At 41.6% G+C, this 14,413-nt stretch overlaps 1 protein-coding gene across 1 annotated transcript in view; it reads right to left on the bottom strand.

Annotated features, from left to right (window-relative positions):
* Positions 1-545: 545 nt before the first annotated feature.
* pms2 (PMS1 homolog 2, mismatch repair system component) overlaps positions 546-14,413 on the bottom strand; it is a 43,767-nt gene continuing 29,899 nt past the window's right edge. Inside the window, exons 12-15 of the mRNA XM_072559810.1 lie at positions 9,236-9,403; positions 2,060-2,160; positions 1,758-1,927; positions 546-899 (exon numbers count right to left, since the gene is read on the bottom strand). Coding sequence (XP_072415911.1) covers positions 756-899; positions 1,758-1,927; positions 2,060-2,160; positions 9,236-9,403 — 583 coding nt within the window. The 3' untranslated portion in view covers positions 546-755. The remainder of the gene's footprint in view (positions 900-1,757; positions 1,928-2,059; positions 2,161-9,235; positions 9,404-14,413) is intronic.

Genomic DNA, 14,413 nt, shown 5'->3' with positions numbered 1-14,413 from the left:
ATATCTTTCTGTAATCCAAGGCTATCCTCCTCACTTTTGTCCCACCACTCTTCAAAAATCAGTTAAGGGGATCCTTTACATCCAACTGAAAAAGACGTTGGGGCCTCCCTTTAATGTCTCACTTGAAAGAGAGTACCTCCAGCAGCGCAGCATTCCTCCGGTAATGCAATGCAGCGTTTGCCTAGAATGTTTTGCTCAATGCTTTGCTGTGGAATTTGAACCCACAACCTTATGATTCAGTCAAGAGAGCCACAAACTGAGTCCAGTTGATGATTCATTATTACAGCCTAACTGCAAGGTTTTACACTCGGAGAGAGAAACACAGGCGGACTAACCAGTTCAAATATGTTGTTCCTAATATTCTGCAAATTGAAATACCTTTAAACAATTAGTTCAAAGAAAGCAATGGCTTCATGAGATTACCTTGCTCCAGAAATGCAGGTTTGTGAGGCATTGAGGAATGAAGAATTCTTTGGCATACAAAAGTCACATTCCCAGACACAAATACAATAAACAAATTACTTTGTTAACAGGGATATATAGTGATTTTTTTAATAATAGATGGAAATCAATTTAAATTCACTGAAGTAAATTCCACAACTAAAATATTGATTAAAATTGCAGTTAAGCGCTCACAGAATTCTAGAAAGATGGCATTTACAACAGCTTTGATTATTACATTTTAAAATGAAAGCTTTTCAAGAAATATACGTTCTATGACTATAGTTTAATATACATGGGATGAATATAGCCATTCATTCCACAGATATCATGTCTAAATTTGCTAGATGTCTCATGGTTGGCCGCCCATGTGGGCAGTTCCAGGGATGCTCTATTTCACCCATGTGTGTAACCAATTTCTTCATCTCACTGATATGAAGCGCAGTCCCAATCATTACCTGGAGGTGAAAAAAAAAGTTGCACAACATAAGACACAACAGTACTGCCTTCAACCTGCTTCAGTTTATGCCAGTGGTCGATTCAATATCTCATTCTTCTGTTTATTCCTTTATAGAAAGCCAAAAAAATGAGTGCTGATAAGACTATTATGCTACTGGTGACATCACAGTTCATCCTGCTCCTGACCTCTTTATCTACCATGCTTTCCAAAAGAAATCATTAAATAACAATCATAAAAAACTTAGATAATTCATTCCTTACCTAATTAAAAAGAATTTAACTCCGTTGTAGCTCATCAACTGAACTAGAGCAGATCAAAGCCGAGCCATTTTGCATGGCTGAATATAATGGCATATGGCCGATGCGGTCTAGTTAACTGTGAGAGTTGGGTAAAAATTTAAAGGAGACATCAATAGCTACATGTAGCTATAAAGGCCATTCAGTAAGGAAAGCACAGCCCAATATGCACAGAACTGAATTTCTGAGCATTGGGAAAGAATTTATTGGGATAAGTAGCTCTTCTAATGATTCAAAACTCTTCATAAAAAGTTTGAACTTCAAGCATTGGTCAGTATAACTCAAGGTTATACTGTAAGGAGTTTACTTCAGAACCCTAAGGGCCATTTTTCCATGAAATCAACAGTATTAATTTGCAGGGGAAAATAATTGCAAGGCAAAAGCTTCTATTAAGCCAAGAGGACAAATGTTATTTAATAGGGGCACAAATATAATGATGCCTTTCTCTTAGGTGCTCAATTTCTTTTAAGATTTATAAGACAATTTCATGGTCCATAACGCAATAAATTACTGATGATCATTAAATGCACTTTGTTAGGAATGCTTTGAGGAACACTTACCGACTTTCTACAAGCCCTGGAAGCAAACATCTGCCTGACTCTGGATGGTCGGCACATCACCCCAGGCATGTCACTCAGCATGAAAATCAGCTCATCGATATCCTGAGGACCAAATGTCCAGTTCTTGCTCATTGGCAAGGAAACCAGCTTTACTCTATTGGTGGGAGCAGCTTTATTGAAAAACACCAAGGACAAAACAAAAACACATTCTGTAAACAGGTATTGAACAGTTACTGACCTCAACTTAATTTTCTTCAAGAATATTTATGTCCAGTGTTTTAACTACAAGGAGATAAACCAACCTTCCTCGTTTATCATAAAATCAAACCCATTCTTTCTGAATATGTCCAGGTTTTCCATCAGTACAGTTTCATTCACTGCAGTTAAATGAAGATTCTGGGGTCTAGAAGTTAAAAACAATATTTAACTATATGAATAGAGAAGAATATATTCTTTAAATAAAAGATCAAGTCCAACTAATTCTACTTTCAGAATTCATCTGTAACACAGGATGACAGAAATGCTTACAGACTGTGGACAACAAAAGACATTTGTGGGCAATTAATCCCACAGACTAAACTTAAATATAATGTATCCAATTATTCTGTTCACGTTTAGGTTGTAAAGTAGAATAATACAACTGAGGCCCATTAAATGGGCAGCACGATGGCACAGTAGTTAGCACTGCTGCCTCACAGCGCCAGAGACCCGGGTTCAATTCCCGTCTCAGGCAACTGACTGCGTGGAGTTTGCACATTCTCCGGGTGCTCCGGTTTCCTCCCACAATCCAAAAATGTGCAGTTCAGGTGAATTGGCCATGCTAAATTGCCTGTAGTGTTAGGTGCAGGGGTAAACATAGGGGAATGGGTCTGGGTGGGTGTGCTTCGACGGGTCGGTGTGGACTTGTTGGGCCAAAAGGCCTGTTTCCACTGTAAGTAATCTAATCTAAATCTACCATCAAAAATCTGATACACTTTACATTTGACTACTAGGGAGAGGTGGTGTATATAAATAAAATGAGCTGGTCTCTTACTGTGAGTCAGTCGGTCTTCAAGAAATTAGAAACAGGAGGAGACCATTCATGTGAACATCAGAATTAGCAGTCGGTCACTTTGGTTTTAGTCATTCATAGGATGTGGGCATTATTGGCTGGACGAGCATTTATGACACACCCCTAGTTGTTCTTGAGCTGGTGATGTTGAGCTGACTTCTTGAACCACTGTAGTACATATCATTAGCAAAGGAGTTCCAGGATTTTGACCCAAAGACAGTGAAGGAAAAGCGATATACTTCCAAGTATTGGTTGATGAATAACTTCAAACAGGCAATGGTGTTCCCATGTACCTGCTGCCGTTTGTCCTTTTTGGTATTAGTGGTCATGGATTTGAAAGGTGCTGTCTAAAGGAGTCTTGGTGCAACTTATATCTTGGCCCCTTCAGCCTGCTATGGCATTTAATAATGCCTGACTGGTTTACTCCACATTTACACCTTCTCCCTTGTAACCTTTCACCTCCTTCCTTATTAAAAATTTGTCCACCTCCGTCTTAAAAACAAAGATTCTGCTTCCACCATCCTCCTTTAAGGAAGAGTTCCAAAGGCTCATCAACCTCTGAAGTTAGTCTCAAATGGATAACTACGTACTTTAAATAGTGACTCCAGTTTTAGATTCTCCACAGGAGGAAACATCCTTTCCAATATCCACCCTGTGAAGACTCCTCAGAATATTGCACCCTTCAATTAAGTCACCCCTTACTCTTGTAAACTCTAACCTTCAAACTTTCCTCAGAATACAACCCACCCATCCAGGTATTAGTCTTGTAAACCTTCTCTGAACTGCTTCCAATGTATTTTCATTCTTCCTTAAATATGTGAATATTGGTAGACACAGTACTCCAGATGTTGTCTTATCAGTGCTCTTTAAACTGAAGCTTTGCAGCTACTGTTTTTAATTCCCCTTGCAATAATCAATAACATTCCATTAGCTTTATTAATTATTTGATGTACCTGCATACTTAGCTTCTGCAATTCATCCATAAGGACATCAATATCCCTCTGCACCTGAAGATTCTGCAATCGCTCACCATTTCTGAATTATGCTACTTATTAATTTTTTTCAGCCAAAACAGACAATTTCACATATTATACTCCACTTGCTAGGTCTTTGCCCCATCAGTTAACCTATCGCTATCCCTCTGTAGTCTCTTTTTGTCTCCTCAAAACTTACTTTGCCACCCATCTTTATGTCACAGCTGATTTGGCAAGGTGAATTGACAAGGTTGGATCATATGGGATTGGGGTTATTTATTAGCTTGGTTAAATTACTGGCTGATGGACAGAAGACAGAGAGTCAGGATAATATTTTTTTTTCTGGATGCGAGAAGTAACTGGTGGGGTGCCACAGGGTTTGGTCTTTGGACCCCCAACTATTTGCAATCTATATTAACGACTTGAGATACAGTGATAGAAGGCTCTATAGCCAAATTTGCAGATAACCCAAAAATAGGCGGGACAGTAAATTGCAATGAGGAATAAGAATCTTACAAATGGATATAGATGGGTTGGGAGAGTGGGTTAAATATGACAGATGGAGTTTAACATTGATAAGTGTGAGGTCACGCATTTTGGTTGGAAAAATGGGAAGACGACCTATTATCTTAACAGGGAGAAACTTCAGGTTGCTCCAGTGTAGGGGGATCTGGGTATTCTAGTTCACAAGTCACAGAAAACTAGCATGCAAGTACAGCAGAGAATAGAGAAAACAAATGGAATGTTGGCTTTTATCGCTAAAGGAATAGTTAAGGAAGTATTGTTGCAACTATACAAGGCATTGGTGAGACCACACCTGGAGTATTGTGCACAGTTTTGGTCCCCTTGTTTGAGGAAAGATGTAGTGACATTGGATGCAGTTCAGAGGAGGTTCACTATATTGATCCCAGACATGAGGGGGTTTGTCGTATGAAAAAAGATTGAATAGTTTAGGCCAATACTCTTTGGAATTTAGAAGAATGAGGCAGATCAAATTGACGTATTCAAGATGATAAAAGGTATGGTTAAAATTGATATGAAGCAGATGCTATCTCTTGCGAGACATTCTAGTGCAAGAGGTCACAGTCTTCGAATAAGGGGTAGCAAGTTTAAAAGAGTTGAAGAGAAACAACTTCTTCCGAAGGATTGTGAATCTGTGGAATTTGCTAACCCAAGGTGTGGTAGATGCTGGGACAGTGAGTAAATTTAAGGAGATGGGTTGAAGGGTTATGGGGAGAAGGCAGGAAAATGGGGGTGAGAAGCAGATCAGCCATGATCAAATGGCAGAGCAGATTTGATTTACCAAATGGCCTAAGACTGCACACTTGGTCAAATATGGCCTTGCTGCTAAGGGCAGTCACTTTCTCCACCTCTTGATTTCAGCTCTTTTTTCCAAGTTTGAACCAAGGCCATATGTATTTAGGAGAAAGTGAGGACTGCAGATGCTGGGGATCAGAGCTTAAAAATGTGTTGCTGGAAAAGCGCAGCAGGTCAGGCAGCATCAAAAGAGAAGGAGAATCGACGTTTCAGGCATAAGCCCTTCTTCAGGAATGAGGAGGGTGTGCCAAACTCTTAGCCTGCTTGGCACACCCTCCTCATTCCTGAAGAAGAGCTTATGCCCGAAACGTCGATTCTCCTTCTCCTTTGATGCTGCCTGACCTGCTGCGCTTTTCCAGCAACACATTTTTAAGCCCATATGTATTTAGTCCTTTGTATAGAACAAATGTATTTAGTCCTTTCATCCAACTAATTTAAAACAATTGTAAATGATTGATGCCTGAGCAACGATTCCCACCTCTACACTCTATTTTCTGTTAACTAGCCAATCCTCTATCTATGCCCCCATGAGCTCTTAGTTTCTGCAATACCTTTGATGTGGTACCATTAATGCCTTCTGGAAATCCAAGTTCAATCCATCCATCCATTTGCCTTACCCTCTGAGTGTCTTATTTTATTGAAGAATTTCAATAGATCGGTTAAAATATTTATGAAAAAGGACACTTTGTTTAGGCTTTCCATCGTGCACTCATCAGGACAATTTGCACGAATACCAATTTAAGAGGAAAACCAACCTTTACATTGCATGAGAGAGGAGAACGTTGATGGGTTGGCAAGTAAACCCAGAATGGCAGAAACATCAACATGGAAAACACACCTATTAATGCTGATTAACAGTTAACAGCCAGGCTTTGATAAAATTTTAAACCAAGCAAGTTGACTGTTTAGTCAACTAAGAAATGACAAATTAAAACAATGTACTGTGTATGCATGTTCTTTCCATCTGTAAAGAACAGGGTCCTGCGAATATAAAGCCTCCGGCACATGTAAGTATGTCACACAGCAGTTGAGACTGATAATTCAAAATTGGTTGTCAGTGTAATTCCTTACCCTTTCAGGATTATTCAGCAAATGTTATCCAGTTGCTGAATTGCATCTAATGTTAGAAACATACTGCGAGTATTGCAAGCTCAGGCTGGCTGAGAATGATCAGTGCCTTGCTTGTTACAAGCAGCCAAACAAACATGCTGTTTGATACAACCCATCAGTCTTTGGGATGTACCAAATAACACACTAGCACTGAAATTCATATACCTCATTAATCATTTGTGTATTAGGCAAAAGGCCTTTTGGCACAATGCCAGCATTCTGCAGTTGACAAACATCACTCATGCTTCCACTGTGTAGTAGCTACATTTAAAAGACAATTATTAACTCATGGGATGTGGGCTTCACTGGTTGGGTAGCATTTTTTGCCCATTCCAAGTTGCCCTTGAAAAAGTTGTGGTGAGCTGCTTTCCTGAACTGTTGCTGTAGGTACACCCACAATGCAATTAAGCAGAGTGTTCCAGGATTTTGATCCAGCAACACAAATATATTTCCAAGTCCAAATGGTGAGTGGCTTGGAGGGGAACTTGCAGCTGGTGGTGTTCCTATGTACTTGCTTTCCTTGTCCTTCAAGATGGAAGTGGTCATAGGTTTGGAAGGTACGGTCTAAAGAACTTCAGTGAATCTATGCAGTGAATCCTCTGGAAGATACACACTACTGCTACTGAATGTTGATGGTGAAAGGAATGGATGGAAAGGGAAAGTGGCTGCTTTGTCCTGGATAATGACAGGCATCTTGAGTTTTGTTTGAGGCAAGTGAGACATATTCTATGACATGCCTGACTTATGCCACCAGGCCCGTTCATCTCCTGACCTCATTACAGCCTTGGTTCAGTCATGGAAAAAAGAGCTGAATTCAAGAGATGGAGAAAGTGACTAAAGTGGATAGGCTTTAAGGAGTCGATGAGTTATTCGCTGCAGTATCTCTTACTTTCTACTTGATCTTGTAGCTACAATATTTATAGTGGCTAGTCCAATTCAGTTTCTGGTCAATGGTAACCCTTAGGATGTTGACAGTCAGTGGTTCAGTATGGTAACGTCACTGAATGTTAAGAGACAATGATTAGATTCTCGTCAGAGGTAATCATAGCTTGGTATTTGTGTCGCATGAATATTACTTGCCACTTTTCAGCCCAAGCATCGATGTTGCCCAGGTCTTGCTGCATTTGGGCATAGAGTACTTCAGTATCTGAGAAGTCACAAATGGTATTGGACACTATGCAATCATTGAAAACATCCCCACTTCTGATCTTACCATGGAAACAAGATTATTGATGAAATTGTTCAGCTGAGGACACTACAATGAGAAACTCCTGAAGAGATATCCTGAGAACGGAGATGCCTAACATCTAAAAACTACAATTATCTTTGTCTGTGCCAGGTATGACTCCAACCAACCAAGTGTTTTCCTCGATTCCCATCTTGCTAGAGCACCTTGATGCACACTTGGTCAAATATGGCCTTGCTGTTAAGGGCAGTCACTTTCTCCATCTCTTGAATTCAGCTCTTTTTTTCCATGACTGAACCAAGGCTGTAATGAGGTCAGGAGATGAACGGGCCTGGTGGAACCCAAACTGGGTGATATGCAGCAAATTATTGCTAACCAAGTGTTGCCTGATAGCACTGATGATTAAATTATCCATTACTTTACCGACAATCAAGAGTAAAATGATGGGCCAATTAGCCAGGTTGGATTTACCCTAGGCAAATTTCCACATTGTTGGGTAGATGTCAATGTTGTAGCTGTACTGGAACATCTTAGCTAGGAGTGCTGCATTTCTGGGGCACATCTTCAGTTATCGGAAATATTGTCAGGATATATAGCCTGTACAGTATCTAGTGCTTACAGCTATTTCTTGATATCTTCAGGAGGTATCAAATTGGCTGAAGACTGTGATGCTGGGATCTCTAGAGAAGGCAGAGATGGATTGTTGCAAATGCTTCGGCCTTCTCATTCTAACTGATATGTTGGCCTCCCCCTCATTGAAAATGGAGATTGTTTGTAGACCCTCCTCCATCATTGAGTTGTTTCATTGTTGACCACCATAGAGAGCTTGTAGCTGATCCACTGGTAGTGGAATCATTTTGGTCTGTCAATCAGTTGCTGTGTAAGCTGTTTAGCATGCAAGTAGTCCTGTTTGATACCTTCACCAGACTGACATTTCATTTTCAGTTATGCCTGCACTGTTCCTGGAACGTCCTCTTGCATTTTCCACTAAACCAGGTTTGATCGCTTGGCTTAACGGTACAGTGGAGGATATGCTGGACCATAATGTCGTGCTGTATTATGATTCTGTTGTGGCTCATAATGCACAACACCTTATGTATGTCTAGTCTTGAGTTGTTCGACCTATTCAAAGTCTATCCTATTTAGCACAGTGATACTGCCACACAACACAATATAATTTCAATGTGAAGGAGGGGGCTTCACCTCCATCTTGGTGGTTGGAGCTTGGTGGTTGGAGTCAACATTGAGGACTCCCAGGGCAAGTCCATACACCACTGCACTGCCACTTCTGCTGAGTGTGGCTAGCTGGTGGGACAGGACATACCCGGGGTTGGTGATGGTCGTGTCTGGTACATTACCTGTATGGGATGGTTCAGTGAGTATGACTATATAAGGCTGTTGCATGACTATTCTGTGATACAGCTCTTGTAATTTTAGCACTAGCTCCTTGATGTTACGAAGAATGACTTTTCAGGTCAACAGGGTTGCGTTTACCATTGTTGTTTCTGCTGCTAGATTGGTCTGTCCATTTAATTTCTTTTTTGAAACTTTCCATCGATTGTTACACTCTATGTCCTAATTTATGCCATCCTGTAGCCAAGTCTTTGTGATTCAGCTTGTGAAATATGTTCCACTATTCAGTTAGGTAATGGCTGATCTGTACTTCAACATTAGCCCTGTATCCTAACAAAAAGGTATTGATCTCAAGCTTGTCAGCTTTCTCAGGAGAAAATTCCAATATTCCTTCCCCTCCGTGACTTAGTGAAAAGTGCATTTTAGGAAATAATAAGTAATTTCATTCAGATAACAAAGATAACAAACAACAAATAATAAATCTTACACTATAAGCTTTTGACTTTGAAGAACTGTGTGCTGCTGCAGCATTTCAAAGTTGTACTTCTCATCAGTGGCATGCTGGTCCACAATGAACAGGTCTGAATCCACTTTAGTGATGATAAATCCCAAATTGAACTGACCAATAATTTCCATGCTGGCAAACATGTCTTTGCTGCAAACAGTACAAAACAAGATCACTAAATACAAGGCTAATGCAAAATACTTCAGAGATGAAAATGTGCCATTACACCTATCACTAAATAAACTTCATGCAAGATAAAGCAGAGCTCCAATACCCAATAACAGATGGTTGGCGATAGGTCACAAATATCTACACCGTTTCTAAGAAAACAATTGCTAAAGCATCAGATTTTACTTAAACCTTATATTGAAGAGATTAGATTAGATTCCCTACAGTGTGGAAACAGGCCCGTCGGCCCAACCAGTCCACAACGACCCTCTGAAGAGTAACCTATCCAGACCCAATTCCTTCTGCCTAATGCACCAACACGATGGGCAATTTAGCATGGCCAATTCACCTAACCTGCATATCTTTGGATTTTGGGAGGAAACCGGAGCACCCGGAGGAAACTCACGCAGACACGGGGAGAATGTGCAAACTCCACACAGACAGTCACCCGAGGCTGGGATTGAACCTGGGACCCTGGTGCTGTGAAGCAGTAGTGCTAACCGCTGAGCACAATATACTGTTAGTTTAAATTAGTCTGGCATAGAGTATTAGTAGCCAACAATCTTTTCTTCACCAACAATGCACTGCTCTATTTGCAGTGCTGCACATCAGATGTGATGTTAAACTGAAATCCCATTTGCTTTTCATGTGGTCTATAAAATTGATGATGAGATGGTGGAGTTTATCATGTACCAATGATTAATGAACAAAAGCACTTTCTTCGTCATAGCTTGTTTAAAAGTAAGGTGCCACATCAAGATCATTGTAGAAAATTAAAGCTCACGGTGTAGGGAGTATTATAGTGGCATGGCTAGAGGATTAGCTGACTAACAGGAAGCAGACCGTAGGTGTGAATGGGTCTTTTTTAGGTTGGCAAGATGTAACGAGTGGTATGCCATGGAGATCAGTTATGGGTTCAACTGTTCACAATGACCTGCTGGATTTTCTGGCAACACAAAGGTAGCTAGATAAGTAATTTGTGAACAGTACACAAGGAGGATACAAAAATAATTAGTTAATTAAGTGGGAAAATGGGAGTATTACATGGAAAAATGTGAAATTGCCCATTTTGGCAGGAAGAAGAAAGAACCATTTTCTAAATCTTGTGAGATTACAGAGCTCTGAGATATAGAGAGATCTGAGTGTTCTCACACATTAAGCCACAAGATTAATATTAAGTTACCTTTTAATTTGAATGGAACGGAGTACAAAATTAGGGAGTTTATATTTCAAGCTATAAGGGTATTGACAAGACATCATCTGGAAAAATGTCAATGTGTTGACAGGTTTACTAAACTAAAAATTTACACTCACCATTAATTGTGCACAGCAACATAATTAGAAATTGTGTGTTATAAAATAGATAATTGTAGTCATAACACTTAGAATGAGGAAAGGCCATTTGAACTCTCTTAACCTTGCTTTTTGTATAGTCTCCATACATATGAGCTCTTGTGGACTTTGCTGGGATAAAGTTTATATACATATTATTTGATATTTACAATTAGTCTAGTAACGTTCAAGTGCAACGAAAAGCTGGTAATCGTAATGATCCCACTGAACAGAGCATCAGGCTTAAAAGCAAGAATGGTTTACCATGCTCCTAACTCATTTAAATAATGTGGTCTTGAATTGTGCTTTAGGGAAGAAAATCGGCTGTCCTCACCTAGTCAGGTCTACGTGTGATTCCAGATCTTTAGCAATATTGTTGACTCTTAACATGAACTAGCCTATTAAGCCATTGAGTTTTGTAATCAAGGCAGCAGTTCGCCACCACCTTCGTAAAGGCAAATAGGAATGGGTAATATAGAACATAGAAAAATACAGCGCAGTACAGGCCCTTCGGCCCTTGATGTTGCGCCGACCGAAGCCTACCTAACCTACACTAGCCCAATAACCTCCATATGCTTATCCAATGCCCGCTTAAATGACCATAAAGAGGGAGAGTCCACCACTGCTGCTGGCAGGGCATTCCATGAACTCACAACCCGCTGAATAAAAAATCTACCTACCACCCCTTAATTTAAAGCTGTGTCCCCTAGTAACAGCTGACTCCATACGCGGAAAAAGGTTCTCACTGTCAACCCTATCTAAACCCCTAATCATCTTGTACACCTCTATCAAGTCACCCCTAAACCTTCTTTTCTTCAATGAGAACAGCCCCAAGTGCCTCAGCCTTTCCTCATACGATCTTCCTACCATGCCAGGCAACATCCTGGTAAACCTCCTCTGCACCCGTTCCAGTGCCTCCACATCCTTCCTATAGTATGGCGACCAAAACTGCACACAATACTCCAGATGAGGCCGCACTAGAGTCTTATACTACTGCAACATGACCTCAGGACTCCGGAACTCAATTCCTCTACCAATAAAAGCCAGTACGCCATATGCCTTCTTCACTGCACTATTTACCTGGGTGGCAACTTTCAGAGATCTGTGTACATGGACACCAAGATCCCTCTGCTCATCTACACTACCAAGTAGTCTTACCATTAGCCCAGTAATCCATCTTCTTGTTACTCCTACCAAAGTGAATGACTTCACACTTAGCTACATTGAATTCCATTTGCCACCTTACTGCCCAGCTCTGCAACTTATCTATATCCCGCTGTAACCTGCCACATCCTTCTTCGCTGTCCACCACTCCACCGACTTTCATGTCATCCGCAAACTTGCTCACCCAGCCTTCAAGCCCCTCCTCCAGGTCATTTATAAAAATGACAAAAAGCAATGGTCCCAAAACAGATCCTTGTGGAACACCGCTAGTAACTGCTCTCCAAGATGAACCTATACCATCAACTACTATCCTCTGTCTCCTTCCAGCCAGCCAATTCCTAATCCAAACCTCTAATGCACCCTCAATGCCATACCTCCGTAGTTTTTGCATTAGCCTGCCATGGGGTACCTTATCGAACGCCTTGCTAAAATCCATATACACCACATCTACTGCTTTACCCTCGTCCACTTCCTTGGTCACCTTCTCAAAGAATTCAATAAGGTTTGTGAGGCACGACCTGCCCTTCACAAAACCATGCTGACTATCCTTGAGCACATTATTCCTATCCAGATGTTCATAAATCCTATCCCTTACAATTCTCTCTAAGACTTTGCCCACAACAGAAGTGAGACTCACTGGCCTATAGTTACTAGGGCTATCCCTGCTCCCCTTCTTGAACAAGGGGACCACATTCGCTATCCTCCAGTCTTCTGGCACTATTCCCGTAGACAACGACGACATAAAAATCAAGGCCAATGGCTCCACTATCTCCTCCCTAGCTTCCCAGAGGATCCTAGGATAAATGCCATCAGGCCCAGGGGACTTATCTATTTTCATCCTTTCCAGTATTCCCCAGACCTCTTCCCTACATACCTCAAGGCCATCCATTCTAATCACTTGTGACTCAATATTCACATCAGCAACAGTGTCCTGTTCCTGAGTGAATACTGACGAAAAGTATTGATTTAGTGTCTCACCGATCTCCTCCGCCTCCACACACAACTTCCCACTACTATCCTTGACTGGACCGATACCTACCCTAGTCATCCTTTTATTCCTGACATACCTATAGAAAGCCTTTGGGTTTTCCCTAATCCTACCAACTAAGGACTTTTCATGTCCCCTTCTCGCTGCTCTTAGCTCTCTCTTTAGATCCTTCTTATAACTCTCTTATAACTCTCAATCGCCCCAACTGAACCTTCACGCCTCATCTTTACATAGGCCGCCCTCTTCCCTTTCACAAGGGATTCCAATTCCTTATTAAACCACGGCTCCCTCACAAGACCCTTTACTCCCTGTCTGACTGGTACATACTTATCAAGGACACCCATTAGCTGTTCGTTGAATAATCTCCACATATCATTTGTGTTCTTCCCTTGAAGCCTATTTTTCCAATCCACCCATCCTAAGTCATGCCTCACCGCATCATAATTTCCCTGTCCCCAGCTATAACTGTTGCCCTGCAGTGCACACTTATCCCTCTCCATCACTAGAGTAAAAGTCACCGAGTTGTGGTCACTGCCCCCGAAGTGCTCACCTACCTCCAAGTCTAACACCTGGCCTAGTTCATTACCTAGAACCAAATCCAGTATAGCCTCACCTCTTGTTGGCCTGTCTACATGTTGTGTCAGGAAACCCTCCTGCACACATTGGACAAACACCGACCCATCTAACGAACTCGAGCTATAGCTTTCCCAGTCAATATCTGGGAAGTTAAAGTCCCCCATAACAACCACCCTGCTACTTTCACTCTTCTCCTGAATCATCCTCGCAATACTTTCCTCTACTTCTCTCAGACTATTAGGAGGCCTGTAGAAAACTCCTAACAGGGTGACCTCACCTTTCCTATTTCTAACCTCCGCCCACACTACCTCAGATGGCAAGTCTTCCTCCATCACCCTTTCTACTGCTGTAATACTATCCTTGACAAGCAATGCCACACCTCCCCCTCTTTTACCCCCATCTCTGACCCTACTAAAACATTTAAACCCTGGAACCTGCAACAGCCATTCCTGTCCCTGTTCCACCCACGTCTCTGTAATGGCCACAACATCGAAGTCCCAGGTACCAACCCATGCTGCAAGCTCACCTACCTTATTTCTTATACTTCTGGCATTAGATTAGATTAGATTAGATTAGATTAGATTACTTACAGTGTGGAAACAGGCCCTTCGGCCCAACAAGTCCACACCGCCCCGCCGAAGCGTAACCCACCCATACCCCTACATCTACATTTACCCCTTACCTAACACTATGGGCAATTTAGCATGGCCAATTCACCTGGCCTGCACATCTTTGGACTGTGGGAGGAAACCGGAGCACCCGGAGGAAACCCACGCAGACACGGGGAGAACGTGCAAACTCCACACAGTCAGTCGCCTGAGGCGGGAATTGAACCCGGGTCTCAGGCGCTGTGAGGCAGCAGTGCTAACCACTGTGCCACCGTGCCGCCCACATTGAAGTATACACACTTCAAGCCACCTTCCTGTTTACAG

Source organism: Chiloscyllium punctatum, chromosome 40 (assembly GCF_047496795.1).
Source record: "Chiloscyllium punctatum isolate Juve2018m chromosome 40, sChiPun1.3, whole genome shotgun sequence".
Lineage (NCBI taxonomy): Eukaryota > Metazoa > Chordata > Chondrichthyes > Orectolobiformes > Hemiscylliidae > Chiloscyllium > Chiloscyllium punctatum.
Note: the sequence above shows the minus strand (reverse complement) of the source record. Positions and strands in the feature narration are given on the sequence as shown.